Genomic DNA, 27,634 nt, shown 5'->3' with positions numbered 1-27,634 from the left:
AGTCCATCTTCAATATGTGAAGAAATACAGTGAGAAATCATGCAGGATATATTATAAAACAATTAAATGAGACACATAAGAGATGATTAAATCACCACGGTGTCTAAAACTTTCAATATTGTTTCTTTTTCTCTGCACTTTTAGAGTTTAAAAATGGAGTATAATACTAAAGGAGAATATAATGTAAGTGATTTGAATTTTTAAAGGCTTTTCATAAAGTTGTTCATACACAGCTGTTTGGAAAATGGGTAACCATGGAGTATATGTTAAGGTCTTTGATGGATTAAGAACTGGTTTACAAGGCAGAAGCAAAGCATAAATGACTGTTTCTCAGCAGGCAAAAAAATAAATCCTGTAATGCTTCAGGGGTCAGCGCTGTGGTTGATTTTGTATAATATATTGTTTAACAAGTGAATAGACAGAAGCAAAATTTGCCAAAAGGAAAAAGCTGCTTTGTCAGGTGAGAGTAGGGGAGTTTCTGTATCAGAAAGATGACAATAAAATATAATTTTATGTAATTTCTCTAGGTAAAAGGAACAATTTAAACTACATTATCTGCACTGACAGGAAGACTCTGAGCTAATTCATCCTCTCAGAAAAAAATGTTTCATTAGTATGGACAGCTGGGCACAGATACCTTTTCTGTGCACAATATCACTGAAATCAGTGTTTAAGACATTAGCCTGTATGTTAAGGAGGATATTCACTTAATGCCCCAAATAGTTGTTTCAGCTTTGATCTCCACAACGTAAACATCTTCCAGAAGTGGAAGAAGTTCAAGACAAGGATGACAAAATTAATGAAATTAATTAACCAACCTTATCTCCTATGACCAGCTAACCTGCCTGGTGGATGAGGGAAAGGCTGTTGATGTAGTCTACGTAGACTTCAGCATGGCCTTTGACATGGTCTCCCACAGTATTCTCCTGGAAAAGCTGGCAGCCCATGGTTTGGACAGGTACATGCTTTGCTGGGTTGAAAACTGGCTGGATGGCTGGGCCCAGGGAGTGGTGCTGAACAGAGTGAAATCCACCTGGCGACTGATCACTGGTAGTGTTCCCCAGGGAACAGTGTTCAGCCTAGAAACCCAGCAGCAGTTCAACCTAGATTTTGTTGGCAATGATCTTACATTCGGTGCCATTGAAAACTCACATACAGAAAAGCTTTAAAATTTTTATTTGTTAGAATGATAAGGCCGTCAGTAAATTAGAAATGTTGCTATTAACTTGGGACCTGATTCTGTCAACATTTATGCAGGTGCCTGATTTAATTCATGTAGTTAGACCAAGAGATGTTAATGGATCACATTTTTCAGTCTTAGCGTATGTATAACTGTTGTCAAGACCACAGCTCAAACTAAGAAACTAGTATTTAATTTTTCCCCCAAAGTATTGATTTACTTCTGAATTTAAAATTGATAGCCAATGTCTCTCAGCGTAATAAATGAACCATCACCTGTCTGATGCATTTACAAGCGTCAACTCCAGATTTGGTGTCTGTCTGAATTCTGCTTGTAGCTCCTCTACTGTCAGCCTAACAATATCCCTCTTTGTCCAGTAAATGACAGATTAAAAAGACTGGAGGTTTTGTGGGTACAACTGAGTTAGGTATTCCCCATACATTGCTGTCATGGGTCTCCTCAAATGTGGACCGATAACCTTTGCTGGAGAATAACACAGATCTTAACTCAATTTCCAAAAATTTTACTGCATCAAATGACAATTTAGAGAAACTTTAAGAAATAGCATCTTATTAGTTTAAGATGTTTTTTCATGCTTATCTAATCAGAAGTAAGCACTGATGTAAAAATATGATTGGCAAGGAAATGGTTCATGATGTAGTTTAATAGCTATTTCCATTTTTAAAAGGCAGATAATGTTCACAGGTAATAATATAAATTAAGGAGTAAACTGTAGCCAGATCTGCAAGGTCAAAATTGGTGCAAGAATCTTTCACATGCAGTCAGCAGTCACCATAGTAATAATACATGTGGTCAAGAATGAGTATGTAGTCACCAAAATGAACAAATTGTAATTCTCCATCTCCTCTCCCAGGACCTGATGTTTACAAATCTACTATTGCTGCTTCGTGAAATAATCAATGGAGTCATTTCTGCATATTTCAGTGGCATAGTAAGAAAAATGATCTGTAGAGCTTCAGCCCAGGACCTTATAGGTGTAAGGCTTCACTGACTGAGCTGAAGGACTTTGACAGTTAGCTAGGAGGGGATAAAATCCTATATAGAGAGAATGTGGAAAAAAATGGAAGATCCTATTATCCTTTGACAATTGGGTTCTGCTTTGACCTGTCCCTATTCATTCCTCTTGTGTATCCATTTCAAGAAAAGTGTTGTAATAAGTCCAATAGCATTGTACTAGTAAAGTAATATATGAGTTTAAAATGTCTTTCAGAAATTAAATGTTTATTTCTGGTAAGGAGTGTTTCTTCCTACAGCATATTTTGCTGGATGTGGTGCTGAACAAAGACACTATAGCTGCCTATTAAATATTTGAGTGCCTATTTCCATGATACTGGGAGGAGTTCTGATTTAGCAAGTAAATAATCACTTAAAATGTTTCACTTCCACATTTTCCTTGAAGATTTCTGTGCCTAAGGCTATGATTTTAGAGGGTCTGCTTTTGACCAGTCTAGCACAACAGGTAGAGAATGTGTCTTGTCATGCTTTTTCCACGTGTGCTTTCATATTCATAGGTCAAGTAAAAGAAAAAAAAAATAAAAGGAAAACAATTGTAGCCCAAATAAAAAGTCGTATAAATTACAATATACATAGCAAGCACAGACATCAGTTACAATGGTGAACAAAAAATAATCATCTTTATCTTATCTTTTATTTTCTTCAGGAGTTTGTGGAAATTGACACACTAGAGGCCTGTGTGGCCATTCAGAGGGACCTGGATAGGCTGGAGAGTTGGGCAGCGAGGAACCTGATGAGGTTCAACAAGGGCAGGTGCAGGGTCCTTCACCTAAGGAGGAACAACCCCAAGCACCAGTACAGGTTGGGGGCTGACCTGCTGGAGAGCAGCTCTGTGGAGGGGGACCTGGGGGTTTTGGTGGACAACAAGTTAACCATGAGCCAGCAATGTGCCCTTGTGGCCAAGAAGGCTAATGGGATCCTAGCCGGCATCAGGAGGAGTGTGGACAGCAGGTCGAGGGAGGTGATCCTCCCCTCTGCTCTGCCCTAGTGAGGCCACACCTGGAGTATTGTGTGCAGTTCTGGGCTTCCCAGTACAAGAGGGTTGTAGAACTTCTAGAGAGGGTCTAGCGTAGAGGCATAAAGATAGTTAAGGGATTGGAGTATAAACTGAACAACAGGAAGTTTCATCACCATATGAGGAAGAACATCTTTACGGTTTGGGTGACAGAGCACTGGAACAGAATGCTCAGAGAACTTGTGGAGTCTCTTTCTTTGGAGATATTCAGAGCCTGCCTGAATGCAATCCTGTGTAACGTGCTCTAGGTGACTATGCTTGAGCAGGGGGGTTGGACTAGATGATCTCTGGAGGTCCCTTCCAACCTCAACCATTCTGTGATTCTGTGATTCAGAAATAGCTTTCAGATAAAGAGTATAGGAGCATTCTGTATTATTTGGAATAAATTATGTTACATAAACATAGAAATATAAGTCTGGATGCAACAAAAAATGATTTTCTTAAAAACATCTTCTCACCTTTCTTGTACAAACTGTAGAAAAATCTCAAAGATGGGTTCTAAGAAAAAATGGACGTAGTACTCTAACTGGAGCCATACTGACATAGATCATGACTTCACAATATCTCTTCTCAAGCCTCTTCTTTATATATTGTAATAATTACAGTTTGACATTTGCCATTTTCTTTTACAATCACATCACACTGTTAGACATATTGCAAGAATGCACTTGACATATCTTCCTGGTTTGACAGCATATCAGAGGTAATTGTTCTTTGAGTTCTTTGAGATTCTTTTTCTCATGATTTCCATGTCCACCATGTAGTAATTTAATTTATATTTCGCTTGTTTTGTTTCTAAGAGTGTCTTGTGTGAGCATGTCAAAAATTTTACCAACGTCAAGCTGTATCGTATCTACTGCTTCTCCCTACCCTCTATTTAGCTGCCCTGTCAAAAAAAAGATGTTGTAATGTTTTGATGCAACCTATTTCTGACAAATCTGTTGCCTGTCCAACATCTGCTCCTTAATTACAAGATAATTAAACATTACTGCTTTACAACATTTCATTTCTTTCTGAGTACTGAAATAGGCTGAATATCCTATAATTCTTCCTTCCTTCTTTACCTTTCTAAAAATAGATGCTTCTTTTTCTTAATCCCCAGAACATTCACTGTTATTGTTATTCTTGAGTTCTCAAAGATGATTCAGAAATTGCTTTGATTATTTTCTTAAGAACTGCAGGGTAAATTTGACTATGTTCTGTTTACTTTAAGGTACTTTGATAAATATAAATGTTTATGTAGATAAACTATCCTTTCCTAATTCAGGTCTGTTGCACTTGGAACAGTTAGTTAATAGTTGGGTTAAATACCTGATCACATCTGCTTTTGAGGAAATTCTAGACAGAAATTGAAGGACCCTAAATATTGCAGCTCTATGCCTTTTCTTTTGCTGCCATTTTTGTATCTCTATGTTTGCTTGTTTTATCCCCGTGACCCTAAATAATTTCTTTTATTCTTAATGTTTACTAGTTTTCATTATATTTTTAATGATTGCTTTTTGATTTTCAGGTTGGACTTCTTTATACAATCACATCAGTCTCTTACTACACTTTGGAATGTTCCATAAATTAAGATAATTTTAAATATGCACTTCTTAATACTCCATTCAGAACTTCGAATTTTCTGACTCCCTTTCTACTTAAAATATTTCCCCTCGGCTTAGCAATGTTTTGTTGATGCTTAATTTTTGAAGTCTATTGTCACTATCACTTTTCCCTATTTCCCCAATACATCCCAAACACTTACTCCACTTACTGAACATTATTTGCATGAAAGATGCAATTCAGTTCTTTCATCTGTGTACATGAACAAACATACATAAAGACGGCATAAACAAGATTTGAATAGATTAATCTGTTTAAAAGGCTCCTCTTTAAGAAACAGCATTTAGTGAGATACTGAAATGCCAGAAACAGAAAGGTTGAGCTTGTAGTGGCTGCCAGTTCTTCGAAATGTAAACCAGTCTTGAATCATAGTGTGTGTGGTTTTTGTTTGTTTTTGGTTTTGTTTTTGTTTTTTCTGTTTTTACTTTAAAACAGATGTTAAGTGAGATGCATAAAACACGCTGTTTTCATTATGAGTAAAATAAATTTAAGGGCATTCATTCAAGAAGAAAATGTGGTTTCCTGACACAATGAAAGTTTACTTCCAAGGAAAGATTGTCACTGCTGCTGATAAAAATAACACTGGAAATTCCCACTTTGTACCATTATTCAGCATCAAGCTACCAAAAAGTTTATTAAAATAGAGTATAAGGAAAAGATGGTAAAGAAAGACAATATAACAACAACAACAAAGTTGACTGTTTGAATTAGAAATCTTTTCCCGTTCTTTCAATTATAGTGCCAAAAAATAAACCAATTGATACATGAATTGGACACCTATATGCTCAAAGAAGGCAAATAGCAAAAAATTACATGAATATGAGGAAAAGATAGCTATCTATAAACCTTAAGCTTGAACCACATTCTTTGACATTTGTAAAAATTAACCTTAAAGGATTCTGGATCCAGGTCCTGACTCGAGCCCTGAAATATTAATGTAAAACCATTGGAATGCCTAAGTATAACGTAAGTGCATTATAATTAGTGAGACTTGCTGTTTATGTTCCTGTGGTAGGATTTGTGTTTAAGCTGTTAGAGTACTGATATGGGAAATGTTTCTCTTTCTGCATAATGCCAGTGATTATATGTACAAAAGAATCCTGTATAAAATTTGAGGAAAAGCTTCTGCTATTATAGTTACTTCAAGGAAAGCATTTAAAGTATTTATATAAGATAAATAATTGCTTTAAGATACATATTCATAAAGCATCAAACCATATAATACCATTACCTTAAATCTGTGGCTATTTTTTGCAATACATACAAGATAATAATGAAGAAACCAAATGTCATTTTACAGACCTTCAGAAAAGTAATTTGCTAGCTTTTCCATGCTAAAAGTGTTTTGTCCCTTATGCGGTTTTTATTATACAATGTGAGCTAGAATACAGTTAGCTGGTCTAAATTGGTAGGTGTATTGGCTACATTTTGCTTTGATCATTTGGTATAAATACTGTACTGTGTTCATTCTAAGTTTAAAGGTTTAAAAGAATTTAAAGGTTTTAAAAATATTCTCCTGATAGCTCAGATAACTCGCTGTCTTTTAAAAGGAAGTTTTACATTCTTCATCATGCACTTGGAGGCAAGTATGTGAAGACGGCTGGTTTCTTGCTGTCAGAAAATGTGCCGGAGCTCTGTACATATAGAGTCAGTACAAACCCACTCTGTGAGGCTTCCTGTGTCTTGAAGTTGTGACAACAAGATGTACCATGCCTACTGGAATGTATTTATGCCCAAGGGCAAAGGGAGAATGTTCACAGAAGGAGGTGTCTAATCTTGCTGCCTTTCATTTTGTTTAATCTAGTTATGCCACGTTTTGCTGAACAAGTTGAGGTTGCCATTGAAGCGTTGAGTGCGAATGTCCCACAGCCATTTGAAGAGAATGAGTTCATAGATGCCTCCCGCTTGGTTTATGATGGAGTTCGTGACATCAGGAAAGCTGTTCTGATGATAAGGGTATGTAAGGCACCCGGGAAATAAAAGTTGGAACTTAAAGGAAAGTATCACACTGGATGGGAGGAATATAAAAGCTGCTTGGACTCAACCCTGCTTCATAATAAGCCAGAAAAGCTTGACACTTAAAGAAGCATAAAATAAAAGTATGTTCATTGGAAAAGTATTATTAAGCAAAGAGATTAGGGTATTTTAGGGGACGAACAAAAATTATTTTGTTAATCACCTGAGAGATGATTTTATCACAGCTGCCTGTAGATGCAAACTGTAGAACTCTTTCCGTAGTAATACCATTATTTTGCCAAGATTTTCAAAGTTTGTGTAGAATGTTTTTGTTTTCTTAATGTATGTGTGCTGCCTAGGATATGAGGTAAGTCTGGTTAAAATCTAAATGAGTAAATAAATTATCTTGATGCTCCAGTGAGCATCTGCAAGGATGGTTTTGAATGTTTACTGAACTAAAGAATGTGTCATTTCAGTGTTGACTAACCAGTTGATTCAATTTGCTTAAGCATCTTAAAAAAAAAAAAAAAGCAAAACAGCATAATAATTGTGAGAGTAGATGTGTCTTGCTTTTCAATGTAGTCCATAATCAGATTTCAAAAAAATAAAATAAAATAAAAAATAGATAGATAGATACTAGATATATATGGTTTGGATGGTTTGGACATCCCAATTTAGATTTTTATATGAAACCCAAATTTCCTTGCATCTGTCCTGATGAAAGCAAACGTACAAATGAAGTTATTGTGAAAATCACAGAGAAAACTGCCTCTTATGAAGCAACTGACAGTGCTAAAGCAACAACTCATTCCCTTAAGCAAACAGCATACACTTCAGGTTGTGAGTGTAGTATGGTACTGACGAAAGACTTCAGGCAATTACAGCACTCCAAAATATAGCTTCATTTTAGTCACCTGTCACTATATATTAACATTTACACAAAAAGCTTTTGACAGATTTAATTTTATAACTGCAAAACAAATCCCATTCCCATACCCAGTGCTAATCTGAGGTAGCTTGAATTATAGGCGTGGTTGATGACGGGGGCAAACATACCCTGTTGTGAGACATTTGGGGTATTTTCCAGATCAGGATGGAAATAGAATATCTGCATAGTAAAAGATCTCTGTTTTTCCTTCAACTGTCCAGTTCCTTAGTCTGTAACGGTTGTTTCTAAACTTAGGACAAGAGCCACTTCTAAGTACACATCAGTCTTTTAATCCAATCAGACATTTAAACTGCTTCATAACATGCAGTCATGAGCTGGGTTCTTCTGCAGACCCATTTTCTGCTGTCCGCTGCCCAGAGTTCTGGCTTCCAGGACCCCCTTCCTGGGCAAAAGTGAGACATCAGATCTGTCCCACTGAGGTTGCTATGAGGTTTTCCGTACTGAATGAGATTTTTGGCTAAGCAGAAATCACCATTTTAAATTCACTTCTTTCAGTGCCATCTTACTGTTATGTTAAGCACTAGCTTGGAAAGCTGATCAGCATTCAGGCTTCACAGTCTCCTTAGAAACATCCAGGTTACTTTCGCAGTTGTATCACTACCACTTTCCACTCCATGTATGATATGAGCTAATGAATTCTGCTTATCCAGATTAGGAAAATGTATTTTTTGCATTCAGACAATTAACTTATTTATGGAGCTAAATGTAGTGCTCCTTACCCAGGCAGAGAACTAAAGCACATAAATGGATTCATTATCCTTATGAGTTAACTGGGAAAATTCACATTGATAAATTTACATAAACCAGCGTTTGCTGAGTCAGAACCTTATTGTCTATAAAAACCAATATTATTTTCAGTTTGAGACACTTCTTAGCATTCCTATCCAGATACCTAATGTTGAAATGGAATATACAATGAAAGGGTAGACACTAAGCTACAAAAGACAAATTTTATAATATTTTTATCTAATAATTTCTTAATTCTCACATATCCCTTTAATTCAGGCTGTAAAACTTATTGAAGAATTATTTAAAAAACAAACAAACAAAAAAAAACTTGCAAACCTTTTAGAGCTTCTGACACAAACAATTATTTTCAGGCAGTAATTGTTCATGTGCATGCCATGAAAGATTGAATTTATCTGAGATGATTCTCTTATTTCATAAAGCCACTTTTAAAATTAATTTTTGTTGGTATTATTACATTTAGTAAGCTAAAGGAAAGGGGGGAATCTCTCTTCTTTGGAAAGGGGAGATTTTATTGATTGTCTGAAAGAGAAAGGAGACTCATTTTACATTGAGGTCTATTACTATGATCTATACAGAAGTAAAAATCTATTTCACAACAGAAGTAGTACAAATAAATTTAGGAGTGTAATTATGGAACCTAAAAATAAGATAGGAAATATTAACTTAGTTCCAACATCTTTTAAATTACTGCATAGGGATCAAATTGCACTTTGTTTTTTCATAACTACTTGTAAAATTCCTTCAGTAATTAGATGGAAACCTTCTTTACAGTTAGAAACAATCACAATGGCATTTTTTTTCATTCTTATGTGTCTACGAGGCCAGTCTTTTTTCACACGTCCTTTGCTATTGGCAGCCTCGCCAACAGCAGGTTAGTTGCAACTGCATTAACGTGTTACATTTGTTTGGATCAGGAGTACACTTTCGGAGCCAAACTCCAGTTGCTCCCACTTGCCATGTGTTGGTTCACATAATTCAGTAGTTCTAGAACATATGAACTTGATCCTTCTGGGTGATCCTGTAAGATGTGCTCTATCTAGGAGCATGTTAAATGTACTCTTAACATTATGGGAATTTCATTCCATGGCTGCAAAGCACACCTACACTGAATAAAAATCAAATTACGGTAGTGCAAATGTGGGGTCCTCAGCACTGTTTGGAGGTAATGAATCCATACTTCTTAAAACAGGATTAGCCTTGATCACCCATAGGGTGGCCACTGGAATGAAATCCAAGGTGTTAACTACATCTCAGACCCTCTGGAAAATGAGACTTGATGCAGAATCACATCATCTTTTCAAATAGCCTGTCTCTGAAGGGCACTAAAGCAGAGTCCGTTGTCTATATTGAGAGCTTTACAGGTTGAATTCGAAGTATAAGTTATTACTGTAAATAATTAAACAGCTCAAGACCTGCTCTGTGAGAGGTTCTTTGTCTTCACTGCTCAGTTGGCGCTTACAGCACCTGAGTCACTCAGGCTGCAACTGCCTTTGTACAGAAACAAATGCCTAGAATAGCATGGAGTTGAATAAAAAAGCATATTGTACAGGCTTTTTTCTCTTAGCTTTTAGAAGTAGAGGGTATTTTAGTGGTAGAAAATAGGGAAATGTCTCTCTTTCTTCTCATTACAATGTTGGCTTCACTTGGTGTTTACAGTGCTGAATTTCTTATAATTGCATCTTAAAATTTTTAAGCATGTAGGGAACTATACTGTAGTGAGTCTTTTTGAATTGGTGAAATATTAAACAAACAACATTTGTAATTTTACATATCTATGCCATTTTACATCTAATACTTGTAAAATTTACATTTTCATAATGGAGTTACAAAGGGTAGAAGAAAATTATAGTGATGGAAGATATTTTGTTCACAGCAAGTTCTTCAGTCTAGCAGCCATAGAAATATTAAAAATAAAAAAGTAAAAAATGCAATGACTGAAAGATGAGTTTCACTAAATTCATAGTAGAAGTAAAGCATGCATTCTAAAAGTAAAAGAATATAATTACTAGGTAATTTATCTTGGATTGTGCAAGTCTCTCCACTGGGAGAATTCATCAGAATTGGATGAATGCAGTGAAGAATATACTCTACATGTAGTAGAGACACATCATTTGAAAGAAAAATAATCATTGTAAGTCTTATGGCCTTGCTATACAGCAGTTAAGTCTGAAAATTATGAAAATGGTCATTTTTTGTTCATTAATATCAGTGAGTTTTTAAAATCTGTTAGTTTTGAAAATGATTCTAGCTCCCTCTTCCACAGGTGTTCATCAGAGTTTTGTTTAGATGCTGTCTCTAAGCTGAAATCCAAGTTTCCTTATTTTGTATGACCATAGATTCATATTTCTGAAGGACTGGATCTGTCCTATCTTCCAACTCAGATAAATTAAGTTTCAGACTTTGTTGTCTTGGAAACTAGGTTTTAAATACCATCGTTGAATTAGTTGTACACAAAAATTAGAGTTCTTATGATATATTTAGAAGTCTCTGCTAAGGAGTTAAAAAGCTTAATTCCAGTTACCTCTATATGTAATTTCTCTTTTTTTCCCCTTTGTCTCTAAACAAACCGGAGACCTTATTATATAGGCTGCATCTCCAAAGGATCAGATAGAACAAAGCAGCAGTGAAACTGTGAAAAACATGAAGCATGTTTGAAATGGCAGCCTACAGATAAGAGTTCACTAGTATTCTTAATTTTAATGAAAAATGTAGCTGTTCTTGGAACAAAATGAGGTTGAAGAATTCTCCACACTTGAAAACCTTAAGCAAGTGAATCTGAAAGTTAATTCTGGATTAGATCTCACTTGTACATGGAGTAACTACTGGGATTTCTTGTATTCGTAGTATATTATAACAATTCCATTACCTTGTCCTTTTGTTTTGTACTGCCTTTTCTCCAAGTTCAAAATCTATACCCATAAAGTTCCTGTCTTTTAAAGACCACAAATTTTATTTAAGATTGTGAATGCCAGGCAGTAAGAAGCAGCAGTGCATTTTTCTGAATGCTTAAGAATGAATCACTGAAATACAGAAGTTTCAGAATGTTTTGACTCTTTGAGAGCCTGTGCTTACATGTTACACTGTTGGGATCTAATATTTTGAATATTACACCTGGCTGATCTCTCCAGCTTAGGCTATCACAGCCTTTACCCTGCTTCAGCTCTGATTGCAAGAAGCTGTGAAAGGGCTACTTATTACCTTTTGTAGTCTTATGTCTACAAAATTGTGCAGACAGAAGAAACGAAGAAGAGTATACATGGGGAAGGGTGTTGGTTTTGCAATGCCCAGTGCAACTGGCTCGTTGAATGGACTTGGAAGATGGGGAAGAGTCAGATGGTTTGCCAAGAAGGGGCAGAAGCTTTCCTGCCTATTCCAACTCTTTGCTGTAAAGGCTGGGCAGATGAAAATCTGAGCCCTATGACAGGAAATACTCTGTCTTGCTTAGGGAGTTATGTGCTTCTGTTAGTAGCTGGTTTGCTTACGACAGAATTTAAAGTCACATCCTGCCTTCAGGCAGCTGAGCAGAGAGAATAAAGTGATTAAAGATGTTTGGGCAGCAAGACCATTGGACAGTAGTACAATGATGGATACCAATCTTTCATTTCCTTTGTATGGCAGAAGGGAGAAGACAAATTCATTTTTTTCACCTAGACTCCATCTCCTGTCTAACCTGTTAGATGCACTATTTGTACATGCATCTCGTCAGAGATGCTGCCTGAGTTTTATTACCATACTGTCATACTTGGTTATTTCTTCCTTCAGTGCTCAAAACACATATTTAATTCATACTCTTTAAGCCAAATGAAGATGGCTGTGTTTTTTTTTTTCTCCCCATCATGTGCACTTCACCATGTAGCTAGCAAAGCAGATGATTTTCTGTTACAAACAGTGATGTGCACTTCATGTTGGAAACCAGGCTGTAATATAAATATCTCCAAAAGACTTCTCAACATTATGTTAGAGGGTTTGGACCAGTTCCTAGTGACTGAGCATCTTCAAGACAGAGCTGTAATGACAACTGGCAGTGATTAGCACCTCTGCTAGGAAACTTGACGGTGCCTCCAAGCAAGAAATGCCAGCATGAATGATTTCTTCTATGACGGTAGCCCCTCAGGTGGGTACCCAGTAGGGTGAGGATCTCTCTGTAGTTACTGTGATCTTTTTCTATTACTACTATCATTTATTGTACCTACAGATGTTACTTGTGGACAGACTGTTGTACTAGATGCTATTAAAGTGCAAAATGGAATATAGTCTTCCATTCTGAGGCTATTTCTGTTCTTGGACCTTCTATATCAAATATAATACTAAATATTGTTTTAAAGTAGGCTGTTTCTCTCTTTCTTTCTGCTCTGGTTTTGACTGGAATAGCTAATTTTCTTGCTAGTGCTGTGTTTTAGATTTAGGATGAAAATAATGCTGATAACGCACTAGTGTTTTAGATATTACTGAGCAGTGCTTACACAGAGCCAAGGACTTTTCAGCTCCTTATGCTGCCCTGCCAGCAAGGAGACTGGGGGTGCACAAGAAGCTGGGAGGGGACAGAACCAAGACAGCTGACCCAGATTGGCCAAAGGAATATCCCATACCATGTGGCATCATGTGAAACAATAAATATAGGGTGGCTGGCCAGTAGGTCGTGAGCAATTGCATTGTGCATCACTTTGTATACTCTGTGTTCATTATTATTATTATTATCCTTCCTGCCTTTCCTGTGCTATTAAGCTGTCTTTATCTCAACCCATGAGTTAGTTTTTACCTCTTTTTTTTTTTCTTTCCAGTTCTCTCTCTGATCTCACTGTGGTTGTGAGGGGAGGTATGAGCAAACAGCTGTGTAGTGCTTAGCTGCCTGTGGGGTTAAACCACAATGCTCTCCTATATATTTAAGGGAGATTTTTTTCCTCCTATCCTGTGCTAGAAGGTGAAAATACCAAACAAACAGACAAACAGATCCATCATTTATCTTTTTTTTTCTCCCTCCAACATTTTAAAGAACCTGAAAACAAGTCATATGTAACTAGGTTTGGTCAGTATGCTCAGATACCCTCACATCGTTTATATAGCACCAGCAATGGAGATAATGTAGTTTCAATATAGGGGGTGAAGCAAATTCCAAAGGCCTGGGTCTGAAAAGAATTGTTGATACTAACAAGACAAAGTAGATTATGAATTTTACCTTTGTTTCAAAAAAAACGGTTGACATAATTTACATTTTCTTTCAAGAGGAAATCTCTTATTCATTTTGATAACTTTTTCTTCCAGGATGTGAGTTACCTCTTCCCAGGTATTTACTTTCTCTTTTGAAGATTATGCTGAGATTCCAGGAATATAATAGTAGTAGTGTCCATTTATAAATTAAATAATATTGTTTTGAAATACTACATTCCGGTTGCTAATGTTTCCAAAGGATGTTTGTTTCTGGAACTGCATTCATCATGTTAACAGAGTTTTAAAAAGTTGCAGCAAGGTAATGATATCTGCCATTTGTAAAGGAAACTAAAGTTGAAACAACTTAATTTTTAAGCCAATTCAATTTCAGTTCTTGACTGCTTGGGCAGACAAGTTAAATTAAAGGAAAGAGAAACAAAGTTTCCTGGGCAGATAGTTGATGAAATAAGAACTTACTGTACATAGGACCTTTGTATCCTTTATAAGCTTGTCATCCCCTCTCATGCTTTCTCTCCCTTTCTCTCTTTCTAGACCCCTGAAGAGCTAGAGGATGATTCAGACTTTGAGCAGGAAGATTATGACGTTCGCAGCCGAACAAGTGTTCAAACTGAAGATGACCAACTTATTGCTGGCCAGAGTGCAAGGGTGAGTATAAAACCCATGTTCTAAGCTAAGTGTTTGTATAGCCACAAATGAAAAGCTATGCCTCAGAAAGCACATGCGAATTTCAGATCTTCAGGGTCACTTAAGAAATAGCAGGAGTAATTTAACCTAGGTGTTTAAAGTTTTTCATGTCTTGCCTATCTGAAAAGTGCTGAGTTTATTGAATGATTTTCCTTAGGCTTAGGTTATATCCTGTTATCACCTATTTGCTCTGGTTAGTGCTGTAGGAGGAGGCCTTGCAAGTTTGGAATGTGCTGTAACTGTGGCAGTATTCAGCAAATTAAAAACTGAAATTAAAAAAAAAAAAAATCCCATCAGGGCACCATGTACTGTATCCAGAAAAATCTTATTTTTGTCATGTTTCCCAGTGTGCAAACTTGTCAAAGAGAGCTGTTTAGGCTCTGGAGTAGTCCCTGTAATTTAATTGTAATTGAAGACATTTGTTACTGAGTCAATGTAATTTTACCAGGGTAATTATATCATGATGAACTGTACTCATTGTGATTTGTGACCTTAGTTTGTGCATAGGGAATGCAAATTAAGCTGATGAGTGCTTCAGGGGTCACAGGTGCCAGAGAAGTGAAGTTTGTTGACACAGGATTATGCCAGGATAGACACATAGATTCTATGATTCTTTGCCACTCTGATGAATGTTTACCTTTCACTAAACACACTGTTCATCTCAGATTAAAATAATAATAATAATAACAGAAGTATCATTTGGGGGATAAACGACATCGTGAAATTATGTTTGTCTGGAAAGAGAGTTAAACAACAACAACAAAGGCCTTAGAATTTCTCAGCAGAGAATCACTGGAGAACTGGGAAGTACCTGGATTATTTCCATGGCTGATTTGCACATTTCTGCTGGTTTCTTCTGGTAATAGAAATTGCTGAAAGTGAAATAATGAACTAAATGAGAAGCATACACATTCACAGACACACACACACACAGACTCTCTCTCCCTCTCTCTCAAACAAAAGCTAGTAGCTGGGAAGGTAACTTCTTAGCTTGAATTCTGGAAGAGGATTTGCAAGGCTGAGAACCTCGAAGGCCAAATGGCAATGATGGTTTGAAAGATTAGTTCAAAGGACGTGGAAGGAGGAGTTATCAGCTGTTGTAGGAAGACACACAGTATGTTAGGACTTGAAGTAAACATTTTAGACACTGAAAAGGAAAGGTAATGCAAACCTAAATGAAGTTTACTTGGAGGTATTGGAGGAATGCAAGGCAACTACAATGAAATGTGTAGAAGTTTCTTTTTTAAATTAATTTCACTGAATATTGAATACAGATAGTAAAAATTCCATACCAGGTACCAGAAGAGCTGGTTCTCTGTCACTGTATCCCAAGAACAAAAATGCACTGTCTGTTATTGGGTCTCCTGGATATGATGACTAGTAACCTCACCACCTGGATGAAGACCAGCGTGATTGCAGGTCCCATCCCAGTGAGTTGGGTGACCAGGAACTGGCACTGAAAAGCATGAAGTTGGGAGAGTTGCAGAAAGACATCTGGATACCTATATCTTACTCTGAGAACTATAATGAGTATTCTGGATGCACATGAATATCTATGGGGTATTTTTATATTTTAAAGAGCATAAAGTTCTGTTAATTGATTACTAAAGTAAGTCTGAAATATAAAAGTATTGAAGTGTAATATTGGTATTTAGTAGTCATTGTTTTTTAGGTTGCATCTAAGATTGGTTATCATGTCATCTTTTTTGATCTAAAAAACAAATACAGACTGCAGTAATACTTTTGCAAAGAATCTAGTTCACCTAGGGACTTAGGAGTCTTAAATTGTATTACCTTTATTGCAGTTATTATCACTGCTGCACTTAAAACCTTCTGCTTTGATCAGCTGCACACTGTATAAGCATAATATATTATAAAGACAGTCCCATTACTGGGTAACTTATAATGCAGTATGTCACAAGAAGCAACAAGTGGATGAAAACATAAAACGAAAACATGCTAAGAAGAAGCGACACCATCCACAATCTTAAGTCTTGAATGACTCATTGAAATGAGTCTGCTAAGCACAGTAGTATCTTATTTGAACCTTTTCCTTAGAAAACCTAGATTTTAAGTTGTGGATTGTAATGGATTTGTTTAATATTCTTACTGTATGAAGCTATTAGCATTTCAGTGGGAAAGCTTGTGTTGATCTTCAGTAGGAATAAAACCTGAATATATGATCTGCGTTTGCTGCAGGATATAGCTTCTTTGAAAATGTATCAGCAGCTGGAATAGAAATGTTAAGACATTGCACACCAATTTAAAGGCTGTGCAGATGAAGCTGCCCACTGAGAGAAACCACATGCACGACATACAGACCAGCTTTCCAAATTCTACTGCTCCCATCATATTCTTTTAATTTCAGTTAATTCAACTGGTTTAGTGTTTTATATGTAAGCTTATTTATTTATTTATTAGCTTGACTTACACTGCATTTTTCTATGGAAAGACTAATATGCTAACATTTTAAACTGCTGAGTTACATTGATAAGGCCTAATTAAAAGTCATGTGTTGAATTTTAATTTGATTAACTTGCAAATTTCTCATTTTCTGATCTACTGTTTATAACCTTTCTTAATTTCAGTTTTGGAAAAGGTCAATTATGAATTTTTAAAAGCCAAGAGCGTTTTAAGAATATGTAGAGAAAGACTTCAGCTGATTGAAAGTGACATAAACAAGAAAAAATGTAACGACACTTAAATATATGTCACACCCCATTAAATGTGGTCTTGAGAGCCCTAAAGCCAAATCGTAGCTCAGCTTGGAAATCATTATTGGAAGTGTCCATTTGATCTTCAGAAATAATTATTATAATTTTGTAGGCTTTTCTTTTCAAGTGGGTGGGGGAATTTTCTGCTTTGTTGATAATATCGAGACAAATTAGTATCAACTCGTTTAGTGTCTTTTTGCGTATCTTCCAAGATACAGTTAGACTACTAAATGTTATTGAAAGGTACATTCATTACAGCTCACTTCAAATGTATTATCTTGCATGTCATAGCTTATTTTAGTGTTGGGTTAAGCAGAAAACTGCTGTATTCCTGACAGAGATTGAGACTGGGGGAGTTGCTGGCAATTCAGTCTGCCGTTTCCAATAGATTTCATTCATTTTCTTTCTCCTAAAGGTTAAAGATAATTGCTGTTAAATCTTAATCTTCTTCTATAGAGTGGTGGAGAATCTGTATATCGTGGCATTACATCCTTTTTAAATTTTTGAAGGTAAAAGAAGACCTACAAACATCCTGTGAATTTGTTTGTGCCTGTACTAACAAAAACTAAATGTCTACTGGACTTTGCTTAACGTCTTCCACTGCCATAAAAAAGAAGCTAGAAGTTGGGCATGCAGTTTGAGTCAATAAATGTATTTCTAGCATCCTTTTTTCATGCCCAGCTTCTCCCATTTTTCTTCTCCAGGCTATCATGGCTCAGCTTCCCCAGGAGGAAAAGGCTAAAATTGCTGAGCAGGTAGAGATATTCCACCAAGAAAAGAGCAAGCTGGATGCGGAGGTAGCCAAGTGGGATGACAGTGGTAATGACATCATTGTGTTGGCAAAGCAGATGTGCATGATTATGATGGAAATGACAGACTTTACTAGGTAAGGACAAAATAATCTTACGCTAAGGAGTTCTTCAGACATCCTTCTTCTTTCCTTTTTGTTGCAGTTTATAGCCTATTGAGATGATGCACTGTGTTTTGGGGGATGCAAAGCCTGATAACATAGGTCATACATAATGCGATGGGTTCTATGGTTCTCTGTGCATGATTGCTCTAGATATTTCACCAAATGGGATTGAATACTTGAAGTTTTTGCCTTATTTGCAAATTTGTTTTATTTGCAGATCGTCTTGAATTTCAGCAGCAAAGATAGTCTGTGACCTTACAGACACTCAACTGACATTTTGTTTAGTACCCATCTAAATGCATGTGCCTCTCTGAACTTTCAACATTTCAACACAATTTGTGTCAATCAAAAATAATGGCAAAACTATTTATATAATTTTGAAGGCTGAACTTCTTTCTAAAAAAATATCAAATTAAATGAAACTGTTTTGATCTAATACTTCATTGTAGTCTGTCAGTAATGATTTTTTTTTGCTTTCATGTCTTTTTTCTATTGATGTCTTATTCTTTTCTAATTGCAAAGAATCAAAAGGCAATTCAGTAGTGATATCATGTAAACAGAATTATTTTGTTTAAATACGGTCATATTATTAATCACACCAGGGATAACTTTTTACAAGATGCTTTGGATTACAGGTCACCATAATAAATAACAGCTTTTTTGATATTTATTCTGAATGGGAGTTCAAAATTATAAATGGCATTTATCAAAATCCGATTAAATAAAACTAGACAAAAATCTTCTTTTTTTATTTTATTTGTCTTTCACTATGATTAAAACACCTTGTGTCTGGAGCATTCAGCCCATTTCAGAGAAAACAGTCTCTGCAGTGACAATACAGTGTTTGCACATACCTTATACATATATTTGTATGTAAATAATATTAATTTACATGGGTAGTTAATTGGTATACGTATCAGCAAATATTTTTATGCATTTTAAATTTAAATATATATATAGAAAGTTTGCCTACACTTGAATAGATGACTGCTGTATTTCTTTCTGAATAATTATTCACTCAGTTTACTCATTTTTCTCCCAGCTTGTGCTTTCACAACTATTCTTTTGGCAGCAGACTCACAATTTCTGTATACCAAATGAGAGTGCAGAACCTCCTGTGAAGGGTGATGTTTTCAAGAAGTCTTAGTTATCTTTTGTATTATTCTTGTCTTTGGCTCTCTGATCCTTCTGTCAAAAAACAGAGTGAAAAACTGCCCAAGCAGTGCCATCATTTCACATAATGAAGAAATAATGTTCTAAAGCAACAGTCCAGAATATCAATGCTTTCTGCAACCTTCTGGACAATCTTTGATCCATTAAGCTTCAAATTGAAAGTTTTGTAATTGCATTTTCTACCATCAAAAGAACAGAACTAATATGAGAATGAGAGAAAAACCACTGGCATATTTGAAGTAAATTAAAAAAAAAAAAAAAAAAAAACACAGTGCAGCCCTGTCTACATCAGATTTAATAAAAACTTGTTTAATATATTCCATTAAAACAGAACAAAGCCTTTTATACATGTTGGTTGACTGTAACCTCAGCAGTGTTAAAATAGAATTATTTTTTTCAAGTGTATGGAATTTCTGACAGTCAAATCGGCTGCTGTAATTAATGTAAAAGCATATGAGGTCACTGTGAAGGATTTCTGTTACAGTTTAAGTTCAATGGAAGTTAGATACTTGTGTTTCAAGATCTATTAGAAGTGGAAATGAAAGTATGGAAAGAACCTTAATGATTCGATGATTCTAAGATAAAAATGGAAATATGTTTCAACATGCGTAGTTCCACCCTGACTGGCAGCTGAACCCCACCGCACCACTGTCTCACTCCCTCGCCTCAAAGGGAGAGGGGGAGAAAATACAATGGGAAAGGGCTCTAGGGTTGAGAATAAGGACAGAGAGATCACTCAACAGTTACTGTCCATGGGCAAAAAAAGACTCAGATTAGGGAGATTAATATAATTTATTGCCTACGCCTACTACTAACAGACTAGAGCAGTGAGAAACTAAAAGCAAGCCAGAAAGACTTTCCCCCCCGTTCACACTCTTCTACCCCCTCCCCCTGATGGGGAATGGGGAATGAGGGTTGCCGTCAGTCCATAACACTTCATCTCTACCAGGCCTTCATTTTCACTCTCTGTCTCTGCTCCACGTGGGGTCCCTCCACAGGTCCCTTTTGGAGCCGGCTGGAGCTGGGTTTCAGCTGACATGGGGCAGCTTCGAGGTACTTCTCACAGAGGCCACCCCTGCTGCCCCCTGCTACCAAACCCGTGACACATAAACCCCATAATAAGCCCCAAATGTGTTATTCTTGACATCACAGATGAAAAAGATGTGAAAGTAATAGTATGTTGTCCTTAGAAAAAACACCTTCAGTTTTATGTTAAAATATCCGGTCTGATCTTATAATTTTCCATCAGCCTTGTCCAAAGCTGTATCTCTCCACATAGTATCAAAATTAAGTAATTAAATAAGGGAAATCAGCTTCTTTCCAACTGAGACATTCTCAGGGGCCGTAGCAAAAGTTATTATAAGCAGGATTAAAGTTTTGTGTCTGAAACAAACCGCAGTGCAAGTCTGCAGCGACTTTTTATTTTTTTCAAATATATGTTGGTAACTCTAATGATTAAAATTAGATGTTTGTACATCATCTTAAAAGTATAGTATCAATCTTAAAACAAATTATACATTTTAATTTTAACAATTATGCTTCAAGAATCTTTGATTTATGACACATTTAAAAAAAAAAAGGTTTTCTAAACTGTGCCATTCTGTTCGAGACTTGACAAGCTTAACATCAACCACTGGCTTGAGAATAACATACTTTTTAATAGTTGTGTACTCAAGAAAGAATGTCAGCTTAACGGGCACTTAAAAATGCATATACATTTAGTGTAGCTCATGTGCTTAAGGCACCATCAAACTAAATTGCTAGTGCGGCATTTTGTAAGAGAGGAAATATAGCAGACCAATATCTTAATCAATCTGTACTATGCAAACTAGTTAAAAGGTGTCTTTGTAATAAGTTAAGAAGTCACTCATGTTTCTGTTTTAAAATCAAATACCAAACAGGATCACTAAAACTGCTTCCTTGCATGACTGTTCATGATTGTATTTCACAGAGGTAAAGGCCCACTGAAGAATACATCAGATGTGATTAATGCAGCCAAGAAGATTGCAGAGGCAGGATCAAGGATGGACAAATTGGCACGGGCGGTAGCTGATCAGGTAATAACAAAAACAAGCATGAATATAATTTCTGTCAATGAGTTGCATTTTTCAGGATAGGGGTGTCTTTTCTTCTGTAGCAATTAACTTGATTTTTGCAGTTCAGAAAAGTCATAAAGAAGTCTTAAAACCTTAGAAATTCCTGAATTGTTCCACAATCTCACTTTCTGGACTGGGGAGACTATTATCATTAGATTAATATATTTGCTGGCATGAAAGCGGTAGACTTAGACGCTCTGTTATCCTTGCCATACGCCTAGGACTTCTTATATTGTTTCAGCTCTTTCTTCCAGCAGTTCCTTGATATTGCACTTTTCTTTCTCAGGATATGCTGACTCCATTGCATGCCCTTTGCAGAGTGTTGTGTTCTTCATCTTACAGAGCCCTGCTCTGTGCTCTAGGGTCTGTGTCCACAGTCCCATTACCAAATTCATTTCACAACTATACAAATAAATTTGCTATATTCAGACCTTTTCTTTCAGATTGGATTATCTATTATTATCTATTATTGGATTATCTATTTCTATTATCTATCGGATAGCAAGCGAAAGCATTGTATTAAAAGTCAAGAGCCAAATTTCAAATTCGGGTGTTTGGTTCTAGGTACCTAATTTTAGATTTATGCAAATTAAAGTTGACAATTTGTTCCCTTTGAAAAAATAAAAAATAAATCTTTTTTCTCTAACAATCCCCTGGAATACTCTGTAGAAAGCATGAGAGAGTATAGGGAAATGAAGTAAATTAAAAATTGGGGTTTATTTGGGTTAAGAACTTTTATTTGTTCAACTAATTCTGATTTCCTTCATCTTTCATTTTGCATGTTCACCTAATGCTAATTTAAATGTCTGATTTGCTGGCATACATTGAGCAAATGAGCCTTGGCCAACAAAATCTCTAACCCTTGTGCATCTAGTGATCTAGAACAAACAAGAAGGTGATTCGGTGATGATAACATTGTAAAAACTCATGTGAAAACCTCATAGTACCACCTAATTATGAGTATGGGTGCCTCACTTCAGATACTCCTTGTAGAAATATTTCTATAAATACTTTTTATGCAGCTTTTGAAGGAGTGAGATTTTCTATCACCAATAGTAAAATGTTTTACAATACTTTCTTTGTAGAGTTTTTCCCTTATATATTTATTGGCATTATTTGTCATCTTCCCACAGTTTCTTTTTTTTCACTGGTATCAGCAGAAACCTTGCTGGAAGTGGGAACTATAACCTCCTTGCCTCTAGTCTTTCTCTTCAAAATAAGTATTTTTTGTCATCAAGGGGGCATGGAATAGCATGTAACACATCCTGCTAGGGAACATGATCCAGAGTGGCAAGAAAGAAACCTGAATCTGCACGTTTTTCCATAATCTCAGAAAGCTTGTATTTGGGGTTTTCATCCCATTCCCATCCTTCAAATGTAGCAACTGTGTATTTTAGTGTAAGAATGAGAAATCTATCTGTCAGCTGATGAAATCCCTAATCTACAATATCTGCAAAGGTGGAATATTTTCAAGAAACCTGAGGTAAAAAAAAAAACATGCTGTGCTTAGAGTGCATGGGCTTGAGTCACATTTTAAATTTCAGATGATTGTAACATACACACTTTAATAATAAACAGTAAAATCACCATGAGAATGAAGTGTTTGTTTTAATGCTTGCAGTTTAATGATATTTTCCAGAACTTTGGAAATGCTCATGCAATATAAGCTTTTTATGGACAGTTGCATTTTTAATTACTGTTCCAGTGAGAGAGATCTTACAGTTTCATTTGCTCCGAGGTACTTGTATTTAAAGCCTTGTCAGCTCTCTAGAGGTATTACTTTAAAGTTCATTTCTTTCAGTTCATAGACTTCAAGAGTAGGGTAAATATTTCTTTATTAAATTGCTGCCAGTAGGGAGAAGAGGTCTCTCAGGGATTCATGCCTTAAAGATATGGCAACTGTATGAGAAAGAGAGGCATTATAGCATTGTCGCAAGTATGGAACAGATTCAATCTAACTGCCACAGTGAACCTCCAGCTTTGTATATTGTTAGTTTTAAAGGGAGATGAAAAAGCAAGTGACTGCTTTCAGGACTGTAATGATACTATATGTAACTATTTCAACTATTTCACCTCAAACTCGTTCCGTGCTGGCATTAGGTATTGGGGATAGAACAGTCATCTCAAGTCAAGACTTGTGATGCTTTTGACCCATGTGTGTTTAATTCTATCAAGTTTTGTTGAAGTGCTCTGATAATATTTCACCCTACACATGAAAAACTGAGTGTAAACTTTTTAAGATGCTAAAAAATGAATTTGGAAGTCCCTAAATCTTTGATTTCCAAGCAATACATTCAAAGATCATTGTCAGTCAGACTTTATTAGATAGCCCTGATAAGTATACTGGAGACATGCTGTTAGCAGTGGGCCCTTTTAGCTCTTTTTAATCAGAGTGAATTACTGGGGCCTGTTCTCTAGGGCACGACCAAGAATATTAATTATAAGAGTGTTGTTTATTATACTGTTGATATTGTGGGGGATGATGCCGTTTCTGTTAAGTGTCCCAAAGACCATGAATAAATTACACTTGAGCCTTTTCTAGTTGTATTTGTTATGAAACCTTCATTAAGTCTGCTGTGTTTGACCTAATGTAATTTGTATTAACACATGATTGATAGCACACGGTGTTCAAAATGGTACAGGACTGTAGATAGCTTTCCACCTAGTATGAAAAGCTATCCCTTAGACATGCAGAGAGACCAGTTTAGCTCATTGTATTCTTAAGAAGGGCTGCAAGACTGATGTTATCTCCAGAGACACTGTGTAATATCTCATTTATAGTTTGGTAAATTGTTTCCCTCTGGCACAGACTAAGGTATTTAGGCATTAACAATAAGCTTGCCAAATTTGCCGATATTTAAACCACGCAGACTCGCATCTACCTCTTGAGTACTTAATATGTCAGTAAGGGCCCTGGCTTCTGCAAAGTCTGAAGCAGAGCTGTGTCCCCTGAAAGTCTGCACAAATGCCAGGCAAGCTGGCATGACAGTCAGCAGTTGGCAGTAGAGTGGATGTAATCAATTGGAAATGGTCCCTATTGCATCTTAACCATGGTACCTAGCAGGCACCCTGATACCTGGAGTTTCAGATCAAATATGGTCTTTTGCCTACTCAACAGATTCCTCTGCTCTGTACAAACTGATATCCTCAAAACTAAACCTCTCCACAAAACATAGCAATCATGTTATTTCCTTTGTCTTTCATTAGTGGCTGATTGAGAGGTTTTCCTTTTTACAAAAAACTTAAGGAGCATCTTCAGGTTACAATTCATAAGGTTGACTTCAATGAAAGGTAGTTTAATTTTTGTGTTTCAGCAAGTTATCTTAGAGAAGGACAAAGAGAAATGGGCCACCTAATATCATACACGTATTGCCGCTATCTCCTTTGATTACCTCTCTCTGTAATAAGCATATAAACTCAGCTATATTTAATTAAATATTTCTTCTGTCTGCAGTGCCCTGACTCAGCCTGCAAACAGGATCTGCTAGCCTACCTACAGCGCATTGCCCTCTACTGCCACCAACTTAATATCTGCAGCAAAGTGAAGGCAGAAGTTCAAAACCTGGGAGGAGAACTTATTGTATCAGGGGTAAGCTGGTATTTGTATTTAGCCATTTATGTTTCCCATTACAGTACTTAAAATGGAGCATTTTTGATGACAGTAATGTATAAAACAAAAATACAGTGATTCATGAACAGTCGTTTTAAAATTTTATCACCGTTTCCAGACCTTACAATAACTTGCGTAAAGCAATTGATTTTTCCAATTACCCTTTGTTTATAGAAACCTTGTAAAATCTTCATTCTTCCAAAAGAAAAGTAATTTCATAGCCTAGTAAGTCATTGCCAAGCTGTGAATATTATAATTATTTGGAGCTTTTGTATATTTGCTCATTATAAATCTTCTTTCCTTTGTTACTACTGGTAATTTCCTTCCTCTGTGCAGAAGCTAGCTTTGTATGAAGTGCATATTGTTAAGATGGTGATGACTAATGGGATTTCATTCACTCAGGTTCCAATGCACACTAGGTTTAGCAAAAACTCTTGGAAGGCCAGCAAAATATTTTAATTTTTGATGCACGTGCTGTTTTCAAATACAATTGCCCAGCCCAATGATTATATACCTTTTCCCATTCTGTTATTTATTTCCAATGAATACTAGAAACATTTTACTTACAATCATTTTTAGAAATAAAGTCAGTAAGGTGCAGCAGAGCTCATATAAATAATGAGTTTTCTGTGTTTTTTAAACTATTTTTTCTTTCCTTCTCCTAACGCTGTACTCTGTACTTCTGAGATATTACTAGAACCAAGTAGTAGTGATTAATGCTCTTCAAAAAAGATTAAAAAAAATAATTATTGGTTTGTTCTTTTAACTAATCACCCTAGTATTAGCCCCATGATACCTTTGCTATCTTCAAGCTCAAATACAGACCATATGTATGTAAATGCATAAATGTTTTTAAAATGGTGGTGGTTTGTGATACCCAACATACTCAAAACAAGTTTGTTTTCAAAAGCTGTTTTGAAAAAGCACCCTTTAATTGTTTAAGCCCAATTAAGTACGAAGATTGTTAGGACAACCTGTGCCCATCATTTCATCCATAAGATTCCCCAGTGAAATCACTGGCCTTCCTCAAACATATCAGAAGTCAGAACAAATGTTCTCAGCTATATAACATTATGATTTTTTGCTAAGCACTGTGGAAGGTCTTAAACATTTGCCAGGCTTTCTTGGATCCACCATTCTGAAATCCTAAAAGGAGCTGCTTAAATGTTCCTGTGTCTGTCCTGCAATTGGTCTTCACTTCTTGACGTACGTACTTATGTAATTTTAACACCTCAATCTTCCCACAGCAATGGAAAATCCTCTTCCATTTTCCTGGAATTAATGGAGTGATCTGTCCTTATATCACTGACAACTATGCTACATAGTAAACGCTATGATCTTTTCTTACCTACTGCCATCTGGGTCGAGCTTTTCATACCCATTAAATTTTCATATTCATCTATCTATTACAGTTATCTGAATCAGTGCTTCTACCAGCTTGGCTTTTGTGGTTGTGTGTGTTTCTTTTTTGAGTCTCTTTATTCAGTGTATGTGGATGCTGAATAAGCCATTGTGAATCTCTAGCATCTATTCGTTATTGGAACATCACCATCCGTTGTGAAATTTAAGTGGCCGAACCGCTTGACTTCATTTCCAGTCTGGCATTGTTAGCATCTGCTGCTTACCAGGCTTCATCACCATTGTGTTTCTGTTTGGTTGGGTTTTTACACTCAGTTGCAGACAAGGCAAAACTAGCTTCAACCACAAATTATTTGAGTCTCTTCCAAAGACTCAGTAATGTTGACATACAGAAATGTTTAAGATGGCCCGGTTTGCTTCTTCTCCTGTTGCTCTGAACAGGAGACGATGTAGAGAGTTTGATGCTGTGCATCCCTTTTTGATAATGTTATCTCGTTATCTGTAATAACACCGTTAGTACAGTGCTTTCCTCAGAGTGTTTTCCAAGCTGTTTATCTTCAAGGTGCTGGCTACTGTATGCTCCTTTGCTATCCAGATATCTGGTATCCAAGTGCACATCTACATCTGCTTGTCTACTTGCCGCTTCTGCTTCCATCTTCTTCATTTTCTCTTGGATAGCCAATTACAAATAAACAGTATTTTATTTGCATTTAAATGAAATACCATTATTTGGCAACTTGCATACAGTACAGTGCTAGAAGTACAATAGAAATCCAGAGTTAAAGCTTCCTTTAAAACTATGACTATCGAAGTAAGTTTATGTGAATGCACTATATTTAAAAGTATTTTGATGTAAATACCAAGAACCAGGGTGATTATTACCATACAGTAATTTACTACTGCATTTACAAAGAATCACAATAACATTCAGATTGATCCTAAAGATGAGTTGTGATTCAGAACAATTATGAAGACTATAATCTCTGCTTGAATTTTTGCATTATTATGAGTATTAATCAGTATTTATAAATGAAAATAATGCATTCGTATGTATGTATGGGCACATGTATATTTATGTAAAAAGGAAAGAGGTATAAAACCAATTAAAACCTAAATGACAGGTGTAAGACACCACACAGCTATTACAGTTTTAATCTGTAAGGGGAAAACGTGTTGCAACAACTTCAAACATGCCATGTTTATAATATATAATGTGCTATGTATCTTTTGGTGACACCTCCTCTCCTCTCCTCTCCTCTCCTCTCCTCTCCTCTCCTCTCCTCTCCTCTCCTCTCCTCTCCTCTCCTCTCCTCTCCTCTCCTCTCCTCTCCTCTCCTCTCCTCTCCTCTCCTCTCCTCTCCTCTCCTCTCCTCTCCTCTCCTCTCCTCTCCTCTCCTCTCCTCTCCTCTCCTCTCCTCTCCTCTCC

General features: G+C 36.2%; 1 protein-coding gene across 13 annotated transcripts in view; it reads left to right on the top strand.

Annotated features, from left to right (window-relative positions):
- CTNNA2 (catenin alpha 2) overlaps positions 1-27,634 on the top strand; it is a 475,915-nt gene that overhangs the window by 419,458 nt on the left and 28,823 nt on the right. For all 13 annotated transcript variants that reach the window (XM_080590833.1, XM_080590842.1, XM_080590843.1 and 10 more), the window contains 5 exons: positions 6,640-6,791; positions 14,191-14,304; positions 17,762-17,943; positions 21,095-21,200; positions 24,694-24,828. In XM_080590833.1, coding sequence (XP_080446959.1) covers positions 6,640-6,791; positions 14,191-14,304; positions 17,762-17,943; positions 21,095-21,200; positions 24,694-24,828 — 689 coding nt within the window. The remainder of the gene's footprint in view (positions 1-6,639; positions 6,792-14,190; positions 14,305-17,761; positions 17,944-21,094; positions 21,201-24,693; positions 24,829-27,634) is intronic.

This window comes from Anser brachyrhynchus (assembly GCF_964034855.1).
Source record: "Anser brachyrhynchus genome assembly, chromosome: 4".
Taxonomy (NCBI): domain Eukaryota; kingdom Metazoa; phylum Chordata; class Aves; order Anseriformes; family Anatidae; genus Anser; species Anser brachyrhynchus.
Note: the sequence above shows the minus strand (reverse complement) of the source record. Positions and strands in the feature narration are given on the sequence as shown.